Raw genomic sequence first — 26753 nt, 5'->3', positions numbered from 1 at the left:
TACTTTAATAAATTGTATCTGCATATACGTCAGAGGGTTTCACAGATATATATAAAACAATAATATATTTGTCATTTTTTATTGTTTTCGAATTGTGTATACAGTTTTATTTTCACTTTGACGTATCCTTCATGTTAATAGTTGTGCAACATTGTAGACGCCGCATAACAGCAGGTGCAAGTTACAGGTTCAGGTTATTAGTGTATCAGTGGTTGTTGCAGGAGGTTTCAGTGGTTCGATCGACTCTGTAATGAACTCCGCATACTCCGTCCATCTTGAGAAGACTTCATGCACATGCGCATTGGATGTGATGCCATAATGACCATCGTTTACTCGTCTGCGCATGTGTAAAATATTATTTTCATGAATTTTAATTTTTTATCGAAAGCTTTTATACCTCGCAATTTTGTTGCCTATCGGCGGTAGATTTGGCCTTAAAATTATGCCATAGTTAGGTGTTATCAGTAACGAGCTACATATAGCAAAAGGTAGGTAAGTAGAGATTTTGTTTTATTTATTCTTTTTTGCCAAACCTCTTCTGAGTTTCTAAAAGATCTATTTCATTTATAAAGATGTATTTACTTGCCATGATGGAATCAACTATAACCATCCTAGATGATAAAATGAAATTACATTTGACCACCGAAAAGTTACTTATGTTATTCACACAATTTGGCGTACTTGATTACAACATTTGGGTGGTTAGAGTCACGTTAAACGCAGAAATGTAGATATTTGTCTTTATTACTGAATTCTATTTTGTATGACGCGTTGAATGCTTTGTTTTAGAGAAGAAGTTATATTTTCTCCGGGGCAATGTCATGATAAGTTAATATATAATAGTGTTTTATGGGGAGAGGTGGTTTGCGATAACAATAACATGACTGAAACAATAACATGACGGATTACGTCATTACTTATTTATACAATGCACACATCATGGTGTGTGTCTAGTACACATAAGTGACATGATGATCAAAACCCCTTTAAAACATGCAGTAATCTGAAACACAAGCTTGAGATTCTCAGGTAAATAAAAAAGTTATTATTATTTAACAAAATAATACACATTTCGAAAAAACAAACTACAAGCATTTTTCAGACAAGCCAGATCCCACATTACGTTTCATGATCGGAGATGGCGACATCGAAACATGTAACTACAAAATTTACCCGCGTGTGCGTGTTTCGGCATCTTAGACACCTGTTTTCATAGATGGCCGATTCATAAAGTAATGGTCACAACCGGTATTTCGATTATAATATTTTGGTTTGTTATTATTAATTCGTAAATTTGTGTTATTTATTGATATTAATTAAGCGCAAAAAAGATAATATGTAATCGTTTAATTTGTTTATGACCGCTTCATGACCCTCACGCAAAGGGCACCAACATTTACAAGTGAAAAGTCGATTGACGTTGACCACAATGAGTAATCGAAACTTGCACCTCGGTGTCAGCTTCTTTCAAACTACATACGATGTGGACCAAGTGAATTTGAAAATCTTTCCATAGTTAATTTGTGAATTACTTGCGGAGATTGCAAGCCTTGTCGACTTTTTAACATTGTGGCAGTAGTGGAAATAAGTTATATCATGTAAACTTGTGCGTGGTGGATAGTGTTGTCCATTTCAATCTACGGTTTGTCCATAGTTTGTTGAAAACTGAAAACAGTTTGAACAATGATTATATATTCACTAGTAATGCTAGAAACCAATTACAGAAGGGTATGATCTTTGGAGACAACTATTTTTCCGAAGTTCTGTTGTTTCGACTGTATCGTCTTTAAATATAACTTTACTTGTGCACATCATTTGCATATTGTACTAATGGCAACAGCATTGACAAGCGTAACTGTAATTGCAATTCACTATTCTAAGTAACTGGTGCCTGGTATGTAAATGAGTGCAGTTCATATGTTGTGGCATTGTCTTTTGGCATACAACGAATTAAGTTCGCTCTTAAACTCATAATGCTGTTGCGTTCAGTTATTGAATTATCAGGGGTGAAATCTCTCTCTCGGGGTTCTCCACACTTGCCAGGGGGGAAACTCGTCTCGTCTCTCTATCTCGTCCCCTTGAGGTACGGGATCGGGAAAGTCACTTATACTTTACAGTCAAATAAGACACACACAACGAAATACGTTTCAGCTCTCGTCTTAGTCGGTCAATCGAGCACTCTATCAGACACAGCGCCCTGGGGAAAATCCCCAAGACTCTCGCAAGGCTGACCCAAGACTCGCCCAAGACTGGACTGCGTCAAGGCTCGCCCCAAGACTCTCTCGGACTCCGTCTGTTGTGGAGTATTCGCCAAGACCAACTCAAACTCTCTTTATTCATTTTCAAAAGTCTAACCAATTACAAAGCAGAAAAAAGACTCTAAGGCGTAAACTTCAATCATAAAGCCAATCAAACTAAGTACTGAATACGTCATATCTTTTGATTAATCGTTCACTACATTAATAACTACGGATACCAACTGTCAGAATGAGTAGTCTAAAAAGCGGCGGCTATCTGGTAATTAGTTCCAAATCACTAAGCCAAGTTCCGTCCAAAACTTCAAATAGACCTGAACGATGACAGACATAACACAGCAATTCGCTAATAATCAGTTAATTAAGTCGGTTAACAGATACGCGAAAACAAATTCATGACACATCCCTTCACCCAAACTGAGATATGCCTCTCGGCATTGCACGTTCACAAATCAAAGATACCGTCCTCTACTCATCGTCATACAGTTAAATACAACACTAAAAAAAGGAATAAATCAAAAAGAGTAAAACACACTAATTAAGTACAATGATTATAAAGTCTAAATACAATGGTTATAAAGTCACAAATATCAACGGTTATAAATCAAAAACAAGGGAAAGGGTACCAAACGACTCACTTTTCTCAAACAGTTCGCTGAGATAACCCGTCGCTTCACTTTCTCCGTTACTAAGGTTACAAACTCTATATCAAAAGGTCAAAAAAACTAAGGCGTGGCGGTGTAACCAAGCGATCAGCCAATCGCTGCAGTCGACAGCATGATCACGTGATTACCAGGGATGCGTCTCTCGGTTAAAGCATTGCAAAGCGGTAACTAATAAACAATGAATAAAAAGCTGTTAATCAAAGTCCTGTCATATACGCTTATAAACTTCAACTGAACTCAAAAGTCGTTAATCTCAAGCAAAAGTCATACGGCGTGGAAACAGAATGCAAAGACAAATTCGCTTTCATAACACATTACTTCTCTGGCACTAAAGACGGGGAAAAGTAAAACGATAGAAACTACTAAGTTACATATAAACCTGTCAATCATGAAAAAACTTGCGATATCAAACAATACGTATATAGGCGCACCAAACTCTCATCTCAAAAAGACATTAAAAAACGTTACAAAGGTGCTATCAACTCAAAAAGCGTCAAAAGTATTCCGGAAACAACACATAAACAAAAACAACTCTTAAAACGTCGATATCTCTGTACATCGACAAATCTCAAAACTCTGAAAAAAAAACACGTGGGGGCATCATTCCTCCCATCATAATACGTACTCATGAACTCATTAAAACACTATAAACTCCACAAAACTCAAAACACTGTGTTGCAAATACTTGTCCACTGAAACGCGCTTAAATCGTTATAAAGGACCTCGAACGTCACCAAATATCAGTTCAAAACAAAAATCTGGGCGCTTACATACATGCAATTCGACATCACAAAAAAAAACGGTAAAAACAATAGAAAAAAACCACCAATACATTACATTACTGAGCAATAGGGTTAGGGTTCTGGAAAAGAGTTCAACGTCCTGAGTTACACAGTGTCAGTTACAGTGTCCAACGAGCGGTTCTCTAAGCAATACAAAGATAGCTAAAGTCAAAGTCTATAAGCGTCTTCTTCTCTTGTCGCGTTAGTCCGGGTCGTTCTTTCATCTTCTTCTTGTCTTTAATGTCGCTCAATTCTTAATTATACAGTCCTATCCGGTATCCGTCCTTCATAAGGGGTTCAGAAGTCTTCATCTCTTCAGCGTCGTTCATCGGTGCCATACTGTTAACGGTGTTAGTCGTCGAGCGCGGTTTCGTCTCTGCCATCGAGCCAGTTAGTTCGGTTCACAAGAAAGACACATCTTCGCCATTCACTTCTCTTCACAGGATGTCAATGTGCGTAAGACGCAATGCCCAGGGTTCTCACACCACGTATCAGGGGGAAAACCTCTCTCTCGGGGTTCTCCACACTTGCCAGGGGGGAAACTCGTCTCGTCTCTCTATCTCGTCCCCTTGAGGTACGGGATCGGGAAAGTCACTTATACTTTACAGTCAAATAAGACACACACAACGAAATACGTTTCAGCTCTCGTCTTAGTCGGTCAATCGAGCACTCTATCAGACACAGCGCCCTGGGGAAAATCCCCAAGACTCTCGCAAGGCTGACCCAAGACTCGCCCAAGACTGGACTGCGTCAAGGCTCGCCCCAAGACTCTCTCGGACTGCGTCTGTCGTGGAGTATTCGCCAAGACCAACTCAAACTCTCTTTATTCATTTTCAAAACTCTAACCAATTACAAAGCAGAAAAAAAAACTCTAAGGCGTAAACTTCAATCATAAAGCCAATCAAACTAAGTACTGAATACGTCATATCTTTTGATTAATCGTTCACTACATTAATAACTACGGATACCAACTGTCAGAATGAGTAGTCTAAAAAGCGGCGGCTATCTGGTAATTAGTTCCAAATCACTGAGCCAAGTTCCGTCCAAAACTTCAAATAGACCTGAACGATGACAGACATAACACAGCAATTCGCTAATAATCAGTTAATTAAGTCGGTTAACAGATACGCGAAAACAAATTCTTGACAGAATCACTAATATTTGTAAGTGTGTCCTCGGTAACAACAGTTATCCTATTTACCGCTTGTGGTAATCTAGTGTGTTTGCTATTGGACTACTCCAATAGCCCACTAATGCGATGAGACTTGGCCTGCCACTGCCTGTGACATTTGTCCAATCAAAGAGTTTCCATTAACAACACGTTTCTAAATAAAGTTCCGTCTCTCAATCCCGTCGTATTTTCGATTATTATGTTTGGCAGGCTCTCTACCAACTGACTGTGATTACTGTATAACGGCTGCTTATTATCTGCTTGTTCACTGATGATGCGTAACTTAGCACGTATTTATACAGCTATTGACTGGAGGATCAAGAAAGCACCACCCGTAACCATGAAACGACTGATTTTACCAAAATAAATTGCATCATAAAATATCAATCTCTCTAAAATCCTGCCAAAATTTGGCGCAATTTGCTTCCATGAAAGTCAGTCGTTTAAGAGAAAACAACTGTAATCGCTAATTCTGACAATTTTCATATAACTTTAACTTATGTTTGATTTTATTTACCGTTTTTGTGTTGTTTTCTGGCCATTCAGTTTCCATTCTACGGATTCTGATTTCTCGGTCACTCCTCGATAGTGCACCCTCACATGATCTCACTCGTATCTAGTAAAACCTCATATATATGTGCCAAAATTATTCAATAATGACAGTTACAAGTATATACATTAAAAGTGCATTTAATCAGTAATAATACATTCGTGTATGTGAGAATTATTCGATTTTCTCGGTCAAGTCGTTACATATATATTGTACAGCACATTTTCATGGATTTTAACATCACCTACAGAGAATAGGAATAAAATGTTAACTTTGGTATAACTAATTACATTTTTTCCCCGCTTTGAGCAATTATTGATCTTTGGCTGTGCTTTTCGATCAATAATTTCATCCTCGGATCATTATTCTGGATATTACTTTCAATTCCGTAACTATTTTTCGTATGTCAACGATATTGCTTACATCTATGTCCTGTCGACGTTACAGAATCTTTTCGACAAAAGAAAAAAAATGTGCTCAGACAAACTCACATTCACATCGCACACACGTAATTTGTAATACATACCTTATGAATATTATTCCTATGGTGTTTGTGGAGCTTTGCAAACAAAGTGTCTCTCCCTGTTGCAATTTATGTCATTCCATTGGTGGTCGATTTCTGTAGAATAGATAATAAAATAGAAAACTTTTTTTTCAGTGCATGTACCGTTTTCCAGATTGGTGTTGAATTCCCAAGTACGAATAAGTATATCTACCAGAATTTTAACCTGTTTTAATGTGTCTAAATCCAATATGGCGTTACATCAATATTTACCTACGTGTATTAATTTCAGTATGTGAAGCTGAACTGTTACCATTTCGAGACTATCCATAACACAAGCGATGTCATATTTATTTACAGGAATATAACAAATACATTTAAGACATATATCCACCATACCAACCTTCCCTAAATGGTTACATGCAATACATGATATTATTAAGGTATGCCGGTATGCAAATAAGTAATACTTACTGTTCCCATCGTCATTGGTTGTAACACAGTCTTCATCATACATGAAAAAACCATCACTGGGCTGGTCATCTCCCCAGTTTTGATAGTCCATATCAGTTCCGTCACTCCAACGCCAACCAGCATTGTCCTAGGAAATGAAACCCATAGATTCATATGTTATAGACGAACGTCCTTCTTCTAACAATATACTAATTAGTGTTTATTAGTAGAAATGTATGAACAAACGTATTTGTGATTTATTTCGTTATTGGATCATCTTTCTACACTGTACATACATATGCAGCTAAATAAGCCCCCTGGTTTGGAATATATGGTTGTGATTTCGGATGAACTACCTCTGTGGTCCACACCAAGAAATTATTATTATTATTATTATTATTATTATAAGATTACTAGAATTGTTATTATTGTGTCTTAATCTGTAAACAGTAAAAAATACTGCACCAATAAATATCACTTTAAATGAACAAATATTGTCAGTGCAGTGGAACATGTAAGTGTCCAAATTAATTGTTAATCAGATGATATACATTACAATGCACTGTTCAAACAATGCAAATTGCAATCCAGCATATGTTCAATTGAAAGCGATTCAATACAATATGTTTACCGATGTTGACAAGTCTATCCAGAATTCATTGGGTCCAGCCAATTGTTTAGATTCTATACAATATGTTTACCGATGTTGACAAGCCTATCCAGAATTCATTGGGTCCAGCCAATTGTTTAGATTCAATACAATATATTTACCGATGTTGACAAGCCTATCCAGAATTCATTGGGTCCAGCCAATTGTTTAGATTCAACACAATATATTTACCGATGTTGACAAGCCTATCCAGAATTCATTGGGTCCAGCCAATTGTTTAGATTCAACACAATATATTTACCGATGTTGACAAGCCTATCCAGAATTCATTGGGTCCAGCCAATTGTTTAGATTCTATACAATATGTTTACCGATGTTGACAAGCCTATCCAGAATTCATTGGGTCCAGCCAATTGTTTAGATTCAATACAATATATTTACCGATGTTGACAAGCCTATCCAGAATTCATTGGGTCCAGCCAATTGTTTAGATTCAACACAATATATTTACCGATGTTGACAAGCCTATCCAGAATTCATTGGGTCCAGCCAATTGTTTAGATTCAATACAATATGTTTACCGATGTTGACAAGCCTATCCAGAATTCATTGGGTCCAGCCAATTGTTTAGATTCTATACAATATGTTTACCGATGTTGACAAGCCTATCCAGAATTCATTGGGTCCAGCCAATTGTTTAGATTCAATACAATATGTTTACCGATGTTGACAAGCCTATCCAGAATTCATTGGGTCCAGCCAATTGTTTAGATTCAATACAATATGTTTACCGATGTTGACAAGCCTATCCAGAATTCATTGGGTCCAGCCAATTGTTTAGATTCAATACAATATATTTACCGATGTTGACAAGCCTATCCAGAATTAATTGGGTCCAGCCAATTGTTTAGATTCAATACAATATATTTACCGATGTTGACAAGCCTATCCAGAATTCATTGGGTCCAGCCAATTGTTTAGCAAATCGTTCTTCTTCAATTGAGTGAAGTGACGTCAAATGTCCACCATACAAAAAGCAGTATCCTTCACCTTCATCCCATTCGGCATCTGCAGCTACTGCTCTGTAACAGTTGCCTTCCCATGGCGTGAATGTATCGGGACATGTCCCTGTTAATAGAAACAACAATATCTGAGTCGTCCATTTATATTGAAATGAAATGTTACTATCTGACACGATATTTACTATTTATATACAAGTCATTACTATATAAGTTGTATTGATAAATTATAGTATAATAATAACAATCACAAACTCACCTGACACAACTCCCACTAAAACTAGAGCAGCAATTAACTTCAGCATTGTCGATGTCCTGAGGAACAATTGAGATGTAAAAAACAATTTAAAAGTCTGTATTCTGACTATACATGAAATAAACAGTTTTTGAGATTATATGTATACATACAATTTGTAATGTCTAACGTACCTGTTTATCGATGACAGAGAAATGTGTTTGGTCAGCTTGTAGTGCCAAGATCATAACAAGTGTCTCTTATATAGAAGAGCACTGTTTATTAGGGACGTATGCTATCAAGTCTTATCTATGATGTGATATTCGCACCTGTTGTTTTCAAACAATTGTGCAAACAATGATAATCTCAAATTGACATTGAACTTTATTATATTTATTATTATATTACTAGTGTTTGGACACTGTGCCAAATCTTGATTCATTATTAATGGTATACCAAACTTCATATGATTCCGTTTTGTGATTGTGATTTCTTGAAAAGATCAAGACGTAGGAGATCATAATTTAAAATAGAATATTATAATATGTACACGGATATAGAGTCGCACTGTTTGTGTCCGTATAAAGGGTCATAAGATATGCGCCCGGATAGAGGGTCATATGTGAGTCCAGATAGGGGGTCATAATATATGTGTCCGGATAGAGGGTCATAATATATATGTCCGTATAGAGGGTCATAATATATGAGTCCAGATAGGGGGTCATAATCTATGTGTCCATATAAAGGGTCCTAATATATGTGTCCGGATAGAGGGTCATAATATATGGGTCTAGATAGAGGGTCATAATATATGTGTCTAGATAGAGGGTCATAATATATGTGTCCAGGTAGGGGGTCATAATATATGTGTCCATATAGAGGGCCATAATATATGTGTCCGGATAGAGGGCCATAATATATGTGTCCATATGGAGGGTCATAATATATGTGTCCGGATAGAGGGTCATAATGTATGTGTCTAGATAGAGGGTCACAATATATGTGTCCAGGTAGGGGGTCATATAATATATGTGTCCGGATAGAGGGCCATAATATATATGTCCGTATAGAGGGTCACAATATACGTGTCCAGATATGGGGTCATAATATATGTGTCCATATAGAGGACCATAATATATGTGTCCGGATAGAGGACCATAATATATGTGTCAATATAGAGGGCCATAATATATGTGTCCGGATAGAGGGTCATAATATATGTGTCCGGATAGAGGGTCATAATATATGTGTCCATATAGAGGGTCATAATATATGTGTCCAGATAGAGGGCCATAATATATGTGTCCATATAGAGGGCCATAATATATGTGTCCGGATAGAGGGCCATAATATATGTGTCCATATGGAGGGTCATAATATATGTGTCCGGATAGAGGGTCATAATATATGTGTCTAGATAGAGGGTCACAATATATGTGTCCAGGTAGGGGGTCATATAATATATGTGTCCGGATAGAGGGCCATAATATATATGTCCGTATAGAGGGTCATAATATACGTGTCCAGATAGGGGGTCATAATATATGTGTCCATATAGAGGGCCATAATATATGTGTCCGGATAGAGGGCCATAATATATGTGTCAATATAGAGGGCCATAATATATGTGTCCGGATAGAGGGTCATAATATATGTGTCCGGATATAGGGTCATAATATAAGTGTCCATATAGAGGGTCATAATATATGTGTCCGGATAGAGGGCCATAATATATGTGTCCATATAGAGGGTCATAATATATGTGTCCGGATAGAGGGCCATAATATATGTGTCCATATAGAGGGCCATAATATATGTGTCCGGATATAGGGTTATAATATATGTGTCCATATAGAGGGTCATAATATATGTGTCCGGATAGAGGGCCATAATATATGTGTCCATATAGAGGGTCATAATATATGTGTCCGGACAGAGGGCCATAATATATGTGTCCATATAGATGGCCATAATATATGTGTCCGGATAGAGGGTCATAATATATGTGTCCATATAGAGGGCCATAATATATATGTCCGGATAGAGGGTCATAATATATGTGTCCATATAGAGGGCCATAATATATGTGTCCAGATAGAGGGTCATAATATACGTGTCCATATAGAGGGCCATAATATATGTGTCCGGATAGAGGGTCATAATATATGTGTCCATATAGAGGGTCATAATATATGTGTTCGGATAGAGGGCCATAATATATGTGTCTATATAGATGGCCATAATATACGTGTCCGGATAGAGGGTCATAATATATGTGTCCATATAGAGGGCCATAATATATGTGTCCAGATAGAGGGTCATAATATATGTGTCCAGATAGAGGGCCATAATATACGTGTCCGGATAGAGGGTCATAATATATGTGTCCATATAGAGGGCCATAATATATGTGTCCGGATAGAGGGTCATAATATATGTGTCCATATAGAGGGCCATAATATATGTGTCCATATAGAGGGTCATAATATATGTGTCCATATAGAGGGCCATAATATATGTGTCCATATAGAGGGCCATAATATATGTGTCCATATAGAGGGCCATAATATATGCGTCCGGATAGAGGGCCATAATATATGTGTCCATATAGAGGGCCATAATATATGTGTCCATATAAAGGGCCATAATATATGTGTCCGGATAGAGGGTCATAATATATGTGTCCGGATAGAGGGCCATAATATATGTGTCCATATAGAGGGCCATAATATATGTGTCCATATAGAGGGCCATAATATATGTGTCCATATGGAGGGCCATAATATATGTGTCCGGATAGGGAGTCATAATATATGTGTCCGGATAGAGGACCGTAATATACGTGTCCAGATAGGGGCTCATAATATATGTGCCCAGATAGGGGGTCATAATATACGTGTCCGAATAGAGGGCCATAATATACGTGTCTAGATAGGGGGTCATAATATATGTGTCCATATAGAGGGTCATAATATATGTGTCCGGATAGAGGGTCATAATATATGTTTCCGGATAGAAGGTCATAATATATGTGTCCGGATAGAAGGCCTTAATATATATGTTCGTATAGAGGGTCATAATATATGTATACAGATAGGGGGTCATAATATATGTATACAGATAGGGGGTCATAATATATATGTCCGTATAGAGGGTCATAATATACGTGTCCAGATAGGAGGGTCATAATATATATGTCCATATAAAGGGTCATAAGATATGTGTCCGGATAGAGGGTCATAATATATGTGTCCATATAAAGGGTCATAAGATATATGTCCGGATAGAGGGTCATAATATATGAGTCCAGATAGAGGGTCATAATATACGTGTCAGGATAGAGGGTCATAATATATGTGTCCAGGTAGGGGGTCATAATATATGAGTCCAGATAGAGAGTCATAATATATGTGTACGGATAGGGGGTCATAATATATGTGTCCAGATAGAGGGTTATAATATTTGTGTCGGGATAGAGGGTCATAATATACATGTATGTGTACGGATAGAGGGTCATAATATACGTGTCCAGATAGGGGGTCATAATATATGTGTCCATATAGAGAGTCATAATATATGTGTCCAGATAGGAGGTCATAATATATGTGTCTGGATAGAGGGCCATAATATATGTGTCCATATAGAGGGCCATAATATATGTTCATGGTTCAGTACAATCACTTATTACTGGCTTTTAGAACAATACTGTTCACCAGTGTAGACAATCGTTGTGGCGACGACGTCATTTATATGGTGACGTCATTGCTGACGTCAGAAGTCCGTCGACCTTGTGAAGCCGATGTCATTTGAAAGCTAGTAGTTGAGTTAATCTAATTTGATTTTTAGGTCAACCCGGACAAAATTGCAACAGAAAGTTTCTTTGCAGATTTAGCAACAATAGACATCTATAAACAACATATCAACAGTCTACCAAAATCGGACAATGGGAAAGTTGATTTTTTCAGGCATTGATATTGCCCATATAATGGAAATATTAAGCCATTTTATTGATGTAGTAAGACGTACATATACAAATGCATATGGGATAATAATGGTCAATATATCCACATATTTATCACACTTACCACACTTATCATATTTAGTCAGCTAAACATTTTTTTTGCGCATGGTGAAGCAAATAGCGCCCTCTATATGCATGTACAGCGCCACCAAGTGGTGATATTTTCAGAAATACACAGCGTCTGGTATTAGTCTTGTTTCATTGGCATTTTATCAGTATAAATTCTACACAATATAGAAAACTCCGCGATTATTGTTCATATATCATTTTCATTAATAAAAAAACAAAATTTCAGGAATATTTGGGGCATATTTAGATTCATAATTCACCAAATCAACTGCAGTCGGTCTCCATAACTCGCACCTCCCACAAATTATAAATAAATCTGCATAAAACAGCCAAATGGATCGTGTTTATCAAAGTATATGTGATTGTATGATACAATGGTGATACAATCGTAATATATATGAAGGACACTTCACAGTTAGAGGTATGTGGAATGTGGCAATGATCACATAATGAAGAGGCTCATATCAAGTTTTGATGTGGTATTATCAGAAGAGTGATTATCAAGACTTGTGAGGTGTCGATTATATCAATAAATATGTCAAAGTTTGTGGTAGAGTGAAACAGTGACAAACTTACCTTGTGTTTTGTCATACCTTCATTCTGTTTGGGATTGGTATGAAAATAGGTTTGTTGGTTGGCCAATAATCAAATCAAGACAGTATAATTCTAAGTTTATAATATTATGGTTGATCATTATCATCATCAAGATCCAGATTGGGTGACTTTCTACAGCTTACACCTGTACATTCATCACACATGGGGGAGCATTTTAGTCCATGTTTTCCATCCACATGTGCAACGTGTCGTTCGACAGTCTGCTTCACATTTACATCTGATAACTTTTAGTAATTTGTCAGATGCAGGAGGCTTATCAGTTTGGATAGCAAGCAATTTTCCCTTCTTCACTTTCCAGCCCCATTCTTCTGGATTAACATAAGTTTGTCCTTTCCACGTCAGAACCTGGTGGTATACCCGTTGACTGTGGTACCCTACAGCTGCATATGTTGGTGGAATATTCTCAGGCCCTACACATGTAACACTTGTAGCAACTTTCTGAAATAATTTTCCCATTCTGAGTGAATCCAATGTTTCATTGGACTTGCCACCATATAAAGGAACAAAAGCTTTTCTCCTGACTCCACAGTGTCGTCTTTTGAAGCATCATCTTAGTCAAACACTGAAGCATGACATTGAAGCTGCTTGTTGGTTTGGAATTTTTTCAAGGACAGACTCTTTCCTCATCCATATATCCTGGATGTGGTGTCACAGCCCAAGACAGCATGTATAAATAATAGGTTTTTGCAAACAAGTGGCCCTAGTTTGTCTTTGGTATGTTTTATATCCCACACTTTGACATCGTTTTTTTGTATTTCGCCATGTCTCTGGTTTTAAATACAGTTCTGTAGGTCAACAACACTAACAAGTCTGTGTCCTCACCTACAACTACCGCTGGTGCATTGACAGCAGAGTCTACAGCTGTCATCACTATAAAGACATCTGCATCAGCATGTCGAACATTATTCCCTTCACTTCCAGTTCATTTCCCAGGATATTAATGAACCGCTGCTTATTTGCTGCATTTGCAAGGAACTGTTATTCTCATAACCACTCAGAGTCAAAGTTAACACTAGTAGACATTTTCCCTATTGAACGCCTAAGATGAGTTGTGTCTTTTGTTGATGGTCTATCTGGATAGCCATCAAAAACAACTGCAGATGCCCTTATATGTTAATCCTTGTGGCCATGGAATTCTCTGTTAAAGTGAACTTCCATCTATAACATACTTAACCTCAATGGACATGTCACTAATAATGGGACCAACACATTTCAAGACTGCTTCGGCTAAAGCTGATTTGTTTGCTTCATGCATCAGTCCATCAGAGGCAAACCATATGTTTTGACACTCCTCATCAAAACTTATTCAATTGCAAGATCTGTCAATATACCTGCCCAGTACCTGTCTGTCCGCCTAACCACATGGCATCCATTCAGGAATGATCGAAATACATCAGCATTACTTTCTGGTAGTTTTGACATAATCTGAAAAAATATGTACACTGACTTCGCATAAATATTATGACCAGCTGCAGCATAGTATGGAATCATGTCTGAAAGAGCTTTTAGATGGAGAGACCAGTTACCAATTCTTTCAGCTTTAATGAATTGCAGGGTATTTCAATCATCTCAATGTAACCATAACTTGGATGTTCTAAGGGAAGAGAGTGTTTCCTTGAATTGGTTGATTTTTTCGTGTATTTGAGTCAGTACTTCCTCCGTACTGTCAGGACTGTCTCATGTGCAAGCAGCCTCTCTAGGATGGTCCCTGCTTCTTTCAACTCATTTGTTGTATCTTCTGTTTGTGACTGATTTGCATTACTGGAATCGCCATGTTCGGGTATATCTGATAATTCACTAGCACTGGCATCTTCTTGAATGTCTGATTCTTTTCTTGGTAATGGGAGGTCATACATTATTGACAAAAGCAATGCATATAATGCTGCCTCCACTAGAATGTGACCCCTAATAGCCCTGGAAATGACCTTGCCATTCAACACATGTCAACAGCATTCTTGGCATAAATTGTCTCCAATAGTTCCTTAAGTCCAGATCCACTCGTCAAATGTCCAATGCAAAACTCATTTGCACATGCAGACCACCCAGTCTGAGAACAATATTCCTCACACTGCTACTTGTGGGCTCATTCTGTTTGATTTCCAGTGATTTCCACCACAAAGGCTGGTTGAAGGTGAGCACTGATGTTACATCATACTTCTTGGCTTGTTCACTGATGAAGCACATAGTTGAGAAGATACATGATTCATCAGTTGATTTCATATCGATTGGCATGAACATTATAGATGAGACCCCAGGATCAGGACCTTGATGTACCATTTGCATAAAACCATTCCAAGATGGTCTAGATGGATGTAACAACCAAGAGATTTTCCACAGAAGTTCCACATTCAATGTATCATCACCTGCTATCAAACTGGGTAACTGGGCATACATATCTTGAAGTAAAACTTTCAGGGTGGATGGAAGGTACTCAATGGCTTTCTTGGTGAATTGCATTACTTCAGTGTTTGGGTATAAATGACTAGTTGTGCTGGACGATTTTATATTATTTTTAATAAATTGTGCAGCCGTTTTAATGAGTCGATTTTGTTTTCGGATTCAGGGTCTTCATTCTTTGCATGCTAGTGGAAATCATGTGAAATTGCTGATGCTGAGAAGGCTGGCTTGTACCTGTTGCACGCACTCATCTTCGTAGATCTTGAGTTTTTGTCTACATTTTTCCAAAATCTTATCCTTGGTGTAGAGAAATGTTGTATTAAATACTTTATTTCTATCTGGCTGCTTCCAAGCCACAGTATAAACAGTGGTGTTTCCAATTAGAGCCGCGCAAAAGACTTCAAAACTTGGTAAAAGTTGTCAGTGTTTGCATTCAGAAATTCTGAAAGTGTTTCAAGCAAAAATATTGCGACATAATCTTGTACTACTTAAGGTTCGTCTGGTTGCCATATAAGGAAATAACGTGATGATAATCAAAAGTCACATTGACTTTACAAACTGAGCAATTTATTATGATTGACAGTCATGCAAGGACTTGCAAATGACTTGTTTTAACTATATTAAAATACGATTACTCTAAACAGAGCAATTAATACAGAAAGGAAAAAGAGAAGTAATCATAGCAAAGTGTTTACATAACAATCTTCCTTGTGTAATAATATTCAGCTATATTTTGGGAATATCAAGGTGTTTAAAAACCCCTGGAAATTACAAACGAGTCAATAAAGTTCAAACAGTGCTTAGTTTCCTAGATGCTAATGCTTAGAAATAAAGGAAAGATATTTTGTTAAGTATCTGGTGAAACAAAAAATTCGTTGACTACTTAACAGGATTTAAATAATTGTAAAAAAATGATGACATCAGCACATTTCTGCTCTATAACTGGCGAATAGTTTGTTCAGTTTATCTAAATGAAAAGTGTATAGAAAACACTAGCAATATCTATATGAAATAATGTGTAGGCTGTAAGCAATATTAATTACAAAATATAAATGTAAGAACAATCTAAAATGTACGAAAAACACTACCCCTTACTTCTACTCGTGTAAAAAAATGCCCATGTTATCAGTTCTTGGGTTTTTTTTTGGGGGGGGGGGAATCTACAAAAAATTCCCTATTTTTTGATACCAAACTTATTAATGTAGTATTTATTTCCCGGTTCGGCCTATTTCAGGGCTATATCAGGGGGGAAATCTTCTCCTCTAGGGTTCTCCACACATGCCAGGGGGGATATCTCGTCTCGTCTCTCTATCGCGTCCCCTTGAGGTACGGGACCGGGAAAGTCACTTAAGCTTTACAGTCAAATAAGACACACACAACGAAATACGTTTCAACTCTCGTCTTAGTCAGTCAGTCGATCACTCTATAAGACACAGCGCCCTGGGGAAAAGTCCCCAAGACTATCTCAAGGCTGACCCAAGACTCGCCCAAGACTGCGTCAAGACTCGCCCCAAGACTCTCCAGGACTCGACTGCCTCTGTCGTGGAGTATTCGCCAAGACCAACTCAAAACAACTTTTTATTCATTTTCAAAACCTTAACCAATTACAATGCAGTAAAAAGACTCTAGGGCGTAACCTTCAATCATAAAGCCATTCATACTAAGTACTGGAAACGTCATATCTTTTGATTAATCGTTCACTACATTAATAACTACGAATACTAACTGTCAGAAATAGTAGTCCGGATAGCGACGGTTATTTCGTAATTAGTTCTAAATCACTGAGTCGTGTTCCGTCCAAAACCTCAAATGGTCTAAACAATGCCAGACATAACACAGCCATTCACTCGTAATCAACTAATTAAGTCGATCAACAGATACGCAAAAACAAATTCATCATAGCCAAATCCACTGGACTATATTACAAATAACATTTAGCATTTTAAAGCGGAGCGCCAGTGGCTAGTATTTATAGTTCACCAGCGGCTTGTATTTATAGTTGTGTGCGCTCCTTTAGAAGCGCTGTGCATGACGGATGTCTTCCGCCATTGTTGTTGCTTTTCAATAAAGCTGTTTCTTATCGTTCACCGGTGTTTGTATCATTACTGGCGTGGTGGCAGCGTCGGGATACGAAATCGACGCTAAATATCGTCCCTAAGAAGTCCGGCCATTCACTCAAGCAATCACCAGTGAACTTGCTTCTACTATAGCGGTAAGAAGTCCACTTTTAAGTTAGTGTGTCGCTTTATATTGAACTGTCATCATGGCCTATAATGTACGGGCGCCAAAACAGTGGAGTTTGACCAAACATGAGTCAATAACGTCGTTCGAAGCCTGGCGGCAAAATCTGCAGTATATTTTGTCACTGGATCCAAATTTTGCTATATTTCTTGCCACTGATTATACATGGAATAAGAAGTCTAATGCCACGCCACTGCGTGGTTTTACCGATGATGATGAAGGTGTCGAAGAACCGAAACGCCGAACCGCTCAACAAAAGGTCATGCATCTCGAATTAATGCTGGGTCAAATTGCCAATTATTGTCCTGTAATTTCACGCAACACCATCATAAAGTCGTCCACATCCATGTCATCAATTTGGCAAGCAATTCGTTTACACTATGGCTTCCAGACCTCGGGTTCACATTTCCTGGATTTTAATAATATTAAATTAGAAGCTGACGAGCGCCCAGAAGACCTATACCAACGCCTGGTTTCATTTATTGAGGACAATTTGTTACATCGTGACAGTGATATAAAACATCATGGGGAAACCACCACCATTGACGAAGAACTCACACCTTCCTTAGAAAACATCATTGTGCTCACATGGTTACGCCTATTACACCCACAGCTACCAAGCTTAGTGAAACAACGGTATGGCACTGAGTTACGCTCAAAGACGCTTGCTACTCTAAAACCAGAAATTTCTCAGGCATTAGATTCGCTTATGGAGGAGGTTCACGCTTCAGCTGACGCCAAGGTTTTGCGCTCCGTTGCCAATCAGTATATACACACCAAGGACCCTCCAAGACCGACTACAACATCAACCAAGCGCCAGAGCACTAAATCATGCCCATTGTGTAAACAAGCTGGTCGTCCTAAATACCAACATTTCCTAAGCAATTGTAAATATTTACCGACAGAAGATCGCTTATACATTAGCAAATCTCGGCAAATAAGTTGCCAGGATGATGAGTCTGACAGTGACGGTAAAGATATCACCACTGATAACTACAGTGACCAACCGTCAAAAAATAGTGTTCGCACTTGCAGAGTTAACACAAAGCAGTCACCATTCTTTAAGGCTTTCTACCACCATCACCCTCTGCAATTAACACTAGACACCGGGGCTGAAACCAACATGATTAGGTCTTCACTCGCTAAATATATTGGAGCTACTATTCAAAATAGTTCGCAAAAAGCACTCCAGGCCGATGGGCTGACACCACTTCGAGTTATCGGTGAGACCCATATCACACTTAGTAGACACGGCATTGATCTTATACTCGACGCACTCGTCATCGAAGAATTGGATGTCGACATTTTAGCTGGCACACCGTTCATGACAGTCAATGACATTTCCATACGCCCAGCTATGCAGCAAATAACTATCAAAGGCACACATGTTGTTAGGTATGGAATTGAAGACGACACACTCCATTCACACAAAGTACGTCGCACACAGGCATTGGTATTGCGTTCCCCATCGACCTCATCTGTTATTTGGCCTGGAGAATTTCTAGAAATTAAATTACCACCTAATATTGATGAAGATGAAACTTTCGCTATTGAGTCGCGTCATGATTCACCCAGCATGCGTAACCTCAAACCGTCACATAGATGGCCTCAGCCAGATATCATTGAATCAGTCGCAGGCAAAATTCGCATCTGTAACAACTCAATGTCACCAAAAGTAATACGGCGCAATGACCACTTTTGCCAAATTCGTCATACCACTTCACCACCATCAGCAGCATCTAGTACACCAGTCAAGGACACTCTTGACAAATCTCGTCCACGCTCACCAACAATGCACTCGGATGGTGTCGACCTTGACCCTGACGCAATACTGACGATCGATGAGCGCTCCCAATTTCGAAGTCTACTTCGTACTTACGACGATGTCTTCAATCCATCAATTTCCGGTTACAACGGTGCATGTGGTAAATTTGAAACGTCTGTCAACATGGGCCCTGTTGAGCCTCCTCAAAGAAAGGGGCGCGTCCCTCAATACGCTCGGGATAAGCTCATAGAGCTTCAGAAAAAGTTTGATGACCTCGAGAAAGTGGGGGTATTCCGTCGACCTGAAGACGTTGGAGTTACCGTAGAGTATCTAAATCCATCATTTCTGGTCAAAAAGCCAAACGGCGGTTATAGACTTGTTACTGCATTTGCCGACGTCGGTCGTTACAGCAAACCACAACCTTCGCTAATGCCGGATGTCGATTCAATGCTACGAACCATCGCATGCTGGAAATACATGCTCAAGACTGATCTAACCAGTGCTTTCTACCAAATCCCATTAGCAAAGGCCTCGATGAAATATTGCGGTGTCGCAACACCCTTTCGTGGTGTGAGAGTATATACGTGTTCGGCCATGGGCATGCCCGGGTCAGAAACTGCTCTTGAGGAGCTAATGTGTCGCATATTAGGTGACCATATACAAGAAGGGTGTGTCGCAAAACTTGCTGATGACCTATACTGCGGAGGGAACACCCCACTTGAGCTACTCCAAAACTGGGAAAACGTTCTACAAGCATTAAGTAAGTGTAACATTCACTTGTCAGCCAGCAAAACAACGATCTGCCCAAAGTCCACAACCATTTTGGGTTGGATTTGGCGAGAGGGCCAACTTTCAGCGAGTCCTCATCGCATTGCAACTCTTTCATCATGTCCACCTCCTGACACTGTCCGTGGACTACGCTCATTCATCGGCGCCTATAAAGTATTGAGCCGTGTCATAAAAGGTTGTGCAGCTATAATCGCTCCATTTGAGTCAGCACTTGCAGGCCTGTCATCACCTGACAAAATTCAGTGGTCAGATGGCTTACTACATAGCTTTAAAACAGCACAAACTTCACTCGCACAGAACAAATCAATTGCTCTTCCTCGTCCCTCAGATCACCTATGGATCGTAAACGATGGCTCAGTAACCAAGCATGGCATTGGCGCAACCTTCTACATTACGCGCAATGACAAAACTTCACTAGCAGGATTCTTCAGTGCCAAACTACGCAAACACCAAGTTACATGGCTACCATGTGAAATCGAAGCACTATGTATTGCGGCATCAGTTAAGCACTTCAGTCCGTTTATTATCCAATCAGAGCACCAAACCTGCGTTCTAACTGACAGCAAACCATGTGTACAGGCAGTTGACAAACTCTGCCGTGGGGAATTCTCATCAAGCCCACGTGTCACTTCCTTTCTTTCTACTGTAAGTAGGTACCAAGTTGCATTGCGCCACCTTGCAGGTTCAGCCAACGTGCCCTCCGATTTTGCGAGTCGCAATCCACCAGAGTGTGACGAACCAAATTGCCAAATTTGTCAATTCATCCAGCGCACTGAGGACGCGGTTGTAAGGGGATCCACTATTACAGACATCATTAACGGCAAACTACGCCTCCCGTTTACCACCAGATCAGCGTGGCTAAGTACACAATCACAGTGCCCAGATTTACGACGTGCACACGCTCACCTAAAACAAGGAACAAGACCATCAAGGAAACTCACCTCAATCCGGGATGTGAAACGGTATCTTGCTATCGCTACTATCGCAAGAGATGGTCTCCTCGTCGTTAAACACAACGAACCCTTCCAAGTGTCATCTGATCTAATCATCATTCCACGCGCTGTTCTTAACGGACTTTTAACTGCACTTCACATCAAACTCGATCACCCAACTAAACACCAGCTAAAGCAAGTCTTTAAGCGTAACGTCTACGCTCTCGACCTGGACAAATCCATAGAGTTAGTGTCACAACAATGTCATGCCTGTACGTCACTTAGTAAGCTGCCTGATAGGCTAATAGAACAAACATCTGAGGACCCACCACACTCAGTCGGAGTATCTTTCGCAGCTGATGTAATCAAACGCAATCGCCAACTCATACTCGTCCTAAGGGAAACTGCTACGTCTTACACGTCATCCACTATTATCGATAGTGAGAACCAAACCGCACTACGTGATGGTATAACCCGTTTAGTCATTGAAATGCGTGCACTCGACGGCCCATTTGCCGTGGTCCGTGTCGATCCTGCTCCTGGTTTCATAGCGCTACGTAATGATAGTATGCTTGAGCAGTACCGTATCAATGTTGAGATTGGTCGCATTAAAAACATCAATAAGAATCCCGTAGCCGAAAAAGCTATCCGTGAACTGGAAGAAGAGCTCCTCCGGCAAGACCCAAGTGGTGACCCAGTTACTGCTGTAAAACTAGCTATAGCAACTGCACGATTAAACTCTCGCATTCGCAGTCGTGGACTATCAGCTCGCGAAATGTGGATACAACGTGACCAATTCACTAATGAACAAATACCACTCGTCGACCGTGAGCTCATCACACAACAACATGAGTCATGCACTATTAATCATCCATACAGTCAAATGTCTAAGACAAAATATCGCGACAGTACAGTCAACAACATCAAGGTCGGTGACTTAGTCTACTTACGGTCTGACCGCAACAAGTCACATGCTCACAGTAGATTCCTCGTTGTCAGTATCGATGGGGAGTGTAGATTCCTCGTTGTCAGTATCGATGGGGAGTGGTGCTTCATTAGGAAGTTCACTGGCTCGCAGCTACGCGCTACTTCATACAAGGTCAAATGCAACGAATGTTACAAAGTACCTGACCAGTACTTTGACACCACTACTTACAACAAAACACCTGTTCAAGACAACAGTGATACAGAAGCCGATGATCACCAAGTATCCAGCTTTCCTCCCAGTCTGATTTCGCCTGAGACACCAATCGAAATATGTCTCCCCACAATCGATGACAATTCTCATCTTGTAGACAATGTAGTCAGTAGTGAGACAGAGAAAAACACTGAGAATATTGAGTCTTTGCCTAGTTCCCCTCCAATATCTAGACCTCAACGGCATTGTAAACCTCCTAAGTATCTAGAAGATTATGTAACATAATCAATGTACTTTTTGTGACATGTATTGGATCATTTTGCTTGTTATGCCATTGCCACTTACGCAATGAATTTTCGTGTTTCTCGTTTTCGTTTACGATGATTTTCTTCGAAAAAGAAAGAAAGAGGTCACGCCAGTGGCTAGTATTTATAGTTCACCAGCGGCTTGTATTTATAGTTGTGTGCGCTCCTTTAGAAGCGCTGTGCATGACGGGTGTCTTCCGCCATTGTTGTTGCTTTTCAATAAAGCTGTTTCTTATCGTTCACCAGTGTTTGTATCATTACTGGCGGAGGGTCATCACCTGCGCACGCGCGGGAATTGAGTACCAAAACGCAAAGGCTCATAGGTAGACGCTTGTTTGTAAACAATTACACGCTATGGTCATCTGGCGCCTGCGCAGGTGACGACTCCCCCGCTTTAACTACATACGTAAAAAGTCTTGTATTCACTAAGAGAAATAAACATTCCTCGTCGTTTCACTTTATATTAAAGACCACTTGCAAGGGTTTGCAATAAATGTTAGTTCTATTGTCATATCGTATTTATTACATGTATCTATAACTGAAACGACACTAAATATATACCCACAGCCCTACCTATCACAGCCTATAGACGCGATACTGAAATTCCATAATGACCACAATGTACGTACAGTGTTATCCGATGATAATCTTCATCAGGGTTGTCTTGTCACAGTAAACATTGTTTCATGTGTGCCAACATTTCACCTGCTGTCAAATTTACAAGTCTTAAAGAAAGAGCTTTGTCAACATTTGTAAGTCGTTCACATGCATCTCCAGTTTTGGTACTTGTATGTTTTCTCCATTGGTTGGATTAAATTTATTAACATTCTGGGAGTGTGCTGCTGGTTCATATTTACTCGTGATGTATTTTCCCGCCCTGAATATGCTCGAAGACTGTGTCATTTTGTCCCAGGAGTGTTCACTGCCCCACAGTAATGTGAATAGTGATGGGGGCAATCCTGTCCTGGTATCAAAAACAACTACCACACGACACCACGTCAAAGTACCGCACAAAATGTAGCCAGAGAATGCACTCCGAGCAAATCCCTTGATTCAAAGGCGGAACCAAAGTGCATTAATATCTGCCCAATGTGTGTACTCTTCGATTTCAAATACCTGTCTCATGTGATGATTTTATTCAAATAGACGAGCATTTTGATTTCTACACTGATCAATAATAATTCATTCAATCAAATAGCCACATACATGATATGAATATGAAGTTATTACGAGGACACCTCAAAGTATGCACGAAGACAGTACAGTGGAGATATCAACCGAGGTCACGGAGGTCGATGCGCGGCGTACCGTATGAGTGTATACTTTGAAGTATCCTCGTAATAAACTTACTATTATACATCATTTCCTTCCAAAGATACGTCTAGGGAATGCCGAAATCCAAAATGTTTAGAACAGAATCAGCGAACTTCTTTGTGTGGAATCCGGTCAAACTCTGGTGGCAGCCATTGTTGTAAACATTCCATATTTGGAATTCGCATTTCCTTATATGATAGGATGAAAATACCCCGTAAAATACCGCAAAATTACGACACGCTGTTACGTATGGCGTTATGATGACAGATGTATAATAATACATGTTATTCGTATGGGAAAGACGATATATAATAGATAATATTTGGTAATCGTTGGTTGAAGTTCTTAGGTAAATCATGGACAAGAATTTTTAGCGTTCATAAAAACCATACTAAGTTGATAAAACATAAATATATGTTATAGTAGTAAGAGTTGACCAGTTCGGTGAAACTGGGCCACATTGAAATTTTGCAAATGTATACTTAATGGAGACATTAACTGTGTGATACTGTCTAAAATCGTAGTAGTGTTTTAAAGTATACCATTATTAAACCAAGTAATGGACATTGGGCATATGTATAGGATTTAATTGGTTATTGAGTTTTATATCGCCGATAGCCAAATGCGCTAAATTAAACCCCATTACAAATTGCAAAGTTAACAAGGAATTATTTTAAAACCTATCGAATTTCAAATGCGCTATACAGTATTTAGTAGCACAATGGCAGCCACCTTAGATTTGTCCAAATATGGTTTTTGCTCACACTTTTGTGAAATATATTATATAATCTGTCTTTTTGTATTTAAAAAAATGTATACTCATTACGTGACACACACATGCTTGCAATCACGTGACCAGTGATCACAAATGCCAGCTCATTTATTGAAGACAGCGTAGAAAATCACCCGTGAAACAGTTACCCAACAACTGATGATTAAATAACGTAAAATTTTATTTCCTCTGTCATTTATTACATTCTAAAAGCTTGTTCACACAAAATTTATTTGATCAGCACACGGAGTCAACTCGAAAGATCCTGTGAATAAAAAAAGATAACTAGAGTTGTTCAAATCCATTCATCAATTGCCATGTTAATGAGAACGTTTCACGTGAGCTGCCAAGGCGCCTGGAAGTCTGGAAGTCACGTGTTTTATCATCTCTGTTGACTATTATCAAGATTTGTTTCATCTATATTTCGATATATTGTCTACTCGAGTAGTAGGTAGTGTGTGTTCGCTTACTTGTTGAAGTCGTTTAACTGTTAATTGCCAGAGTCTTGCATACAAAGTAACGCTGTCTATTGCAGTTGACATCGTTCCATTGGTTATCGATTTCTAATAAACAAAAAAATATGAAACAATTAACACCAATGTTAACATTCTCGTTCACTTTTTCATTTGACTGTCGACCTCTGTTTAAATTGACCACCATGTACGTACATACCAATTAGTCGTACTTACTGCGACTAGGGTCATTTGTTGTGACACAGTCTTCATCATACATAAAAAAACCATCGCTTGGTTGGTCTTCACCCCAATTTAGATAATCGATTTCTGTTCCATCAGTCCACTTATAACCGGTATTATCCTGGATATAAAAAAGACAGACTGTGGTTCACATCAGTACATAATATTGCGTATAATGGTTTACACTTAGATGGACTGCCAAACCAATCTTCAATAATTTAATAATTAATGGGTGAAAGCAAACAATCCTCACTTTCTGTGTCATCCCAATCCAAAATTCGTTATCGGGACCAGCAAGTTCTTTTGCGAATTGCTCTTCGTCATGTGAGTGAAGTGATACGAGATGTCCTCCTCTGGTATTACAATACATCTCTCCTTCCTCCCATTCAGCATCCGCAGCCATTGCCAGGTAACAGTGGTCTTCCCAAATTGTGAACATTTCGGGACATGAAGCTGTACATCAACAAAAAGACAGCGCATTATGAGCTGAATAGACAATTTACAGGTCACGTGTTATTTTTGTCTTCGTACGTTTTTTTTCATTGAAATCACTGCTTATTTGGGTATATGATAAGCATGCATGTTACTAGTTGATGACGTCATCGTGCTGGGAGATATCTAGTTAATTAATGTAGTTAAGATATTTCTTAATGAAAACATCACACAGTTAATAAATGAAATGTTACCATCATGTTGAATCCTTTCCCCTGCAATGACGGCCACATACACGACAGCTATTGTCAACAGTAGTTTGATCATTGTAGATTCTGTGGCAAGAACATTCGGCGTATAGGTATGAGTTCATAATGAGTGCAGAACACGTGCAAACATATGACTAAACGTTGTATACTAGGTATATAGGTATGAGTTCATAATGAGTGCAGAACACGTGCAAACATATGACTAAACGTTGTATACTAGGTATATAGGTATGAGTTCATAATGAGTGCAGAACACGTGCAAACATATGACTAAACGTTGTATACTAGGTATATAGGTATGAGTTCATAATGAGTGCAGAACACGTGCAAACATATGACTAAACGTTGTATACTAGGTATATAGGTATGAGTTCATAATGAGTGCAGAACACGTGCAAACATATGACTAAACGTTGTATACTAGGTATATAGGTATGAGTTCATAATGAGTGCAGAACACGTGCAAACATATGACTAAACGTTGTATACTAGGTACATAATTGCATAGGTTTTGCAAATCTTGCGTTCTTACCTGCTGTGGTCAACCCTGTATACAGTGGTATATGAGTGGTATCGAAGTTATTGGTGTGGGGTATTTTTATAATGAACGTTATCTTATTTGTTCGTTATCTGGTACTCTCCGTGATCAGGAATGTGTCACATCTGCTAAATCCCACAACCCTACAAATATTTATTTTAATCGTTGGAAAAACGAATATGAGTTCGTGAGTATTAGGTCAACTAAAATATACACCGT

The 26753-nt window shown here is 38.9% G+C and overlaps 2 protein-coding genes and 1 long non-coding RNA gene across 3 annotated transcripts; 1 reads left to right on the top strand and 2 right to left on the bottom strand.

Moving 5' to 3' along the window:
• Positions 1-18708: 18708 nt before the first annotated feature.
• On the top strand, positions 18709-22494 carry LOC146735842 (uncharacterized). Its single transcript, XM_085506065.1, has one exon. It carries the CDS (start codon positions 18709-18711, stop codon positions 22492-22494), a length of 3786 nt encoding a protein of 1261 aa, XP_085362191.1.
• Positions 22495-24763: 2269 nt separating this feature from the next.
• On the bottom strand, positions 24764-25416 carry LOC100373629 (uncharacterized). The gene is made up of 3 exons (XR_014931201.1): positions 25290-25416; positions 25071-25163; positions 24764-24865 (listed from the first exon to the last, which is right to left on the bottom strand). It is a non-coding gene; the product is annotated as an uncharacterized LOC100373629 (long non-coding RNA).
• A 27-nt stretch (positions 25417-25443) lies between these two features.
• On the bottom strand, positions 25444-26055 carry LOC146735841 (lactose-binding lectin l-2-like). The gene is made up of 2 exons (XM_085506064.1): positions 25982-26055; positions 25444-25748 (listed from the first exon to the last, which is right to left on the bottom strand). The coding sequence occupies exons 1-2, from the start codon at positions 26052-26054 to the stop codon at positions 25444-25446; spliced, it is 378 nt and encodes a 125-aa protein (XP_085362190.1). The 5' UTR covers position 26055.
• Positions 26056-26753: the final 698 nt, after the last annotated feature.

Source organism: Saccoglossus kowalevskii, chromosome 12 (assembly GCF_978046115.1).
Source record: "Saccoglossus kowalevskii chromosome 12, keSacKowa6.1, whole genome shotgun sequence".
Lineage (NCBI taxonomy): Eukaryota > Metazoa > Hemichordata > Enteropneusta > Harrimaniidae > Saccoglossus > Saccoglossus kowalevskii.
The sequence above is the reverse complement of the archived record's forward strand: the minus strand, read 5'-3'. Positions and strand labels throughout refer to the sequence as shown.

Bases quoted from the DNA above. Each gene is read 5' to 3' on its own strand.
- LOC146735842 (XM_085506065.1), top strand. From the start codon at position 18,709: ATGATTAGGTCTTCACTCGCTAAATATATTGGAGCTACTATTCAAAAT.
- LOC146735841 (XM_085506064.1), bottom strand. From the start codon at position 26,054: ATGATCAAACTACTGTTGACAATAGCTGTCGTGTATGTGGCCGTCATT. The intron at 25,749-25,981 runs GTAACATTTCAT...GTTGATGTACAG, and splicing joins GGAAAGGATTCAACATGATG to CTTCATGTCCCGAAATGTTC.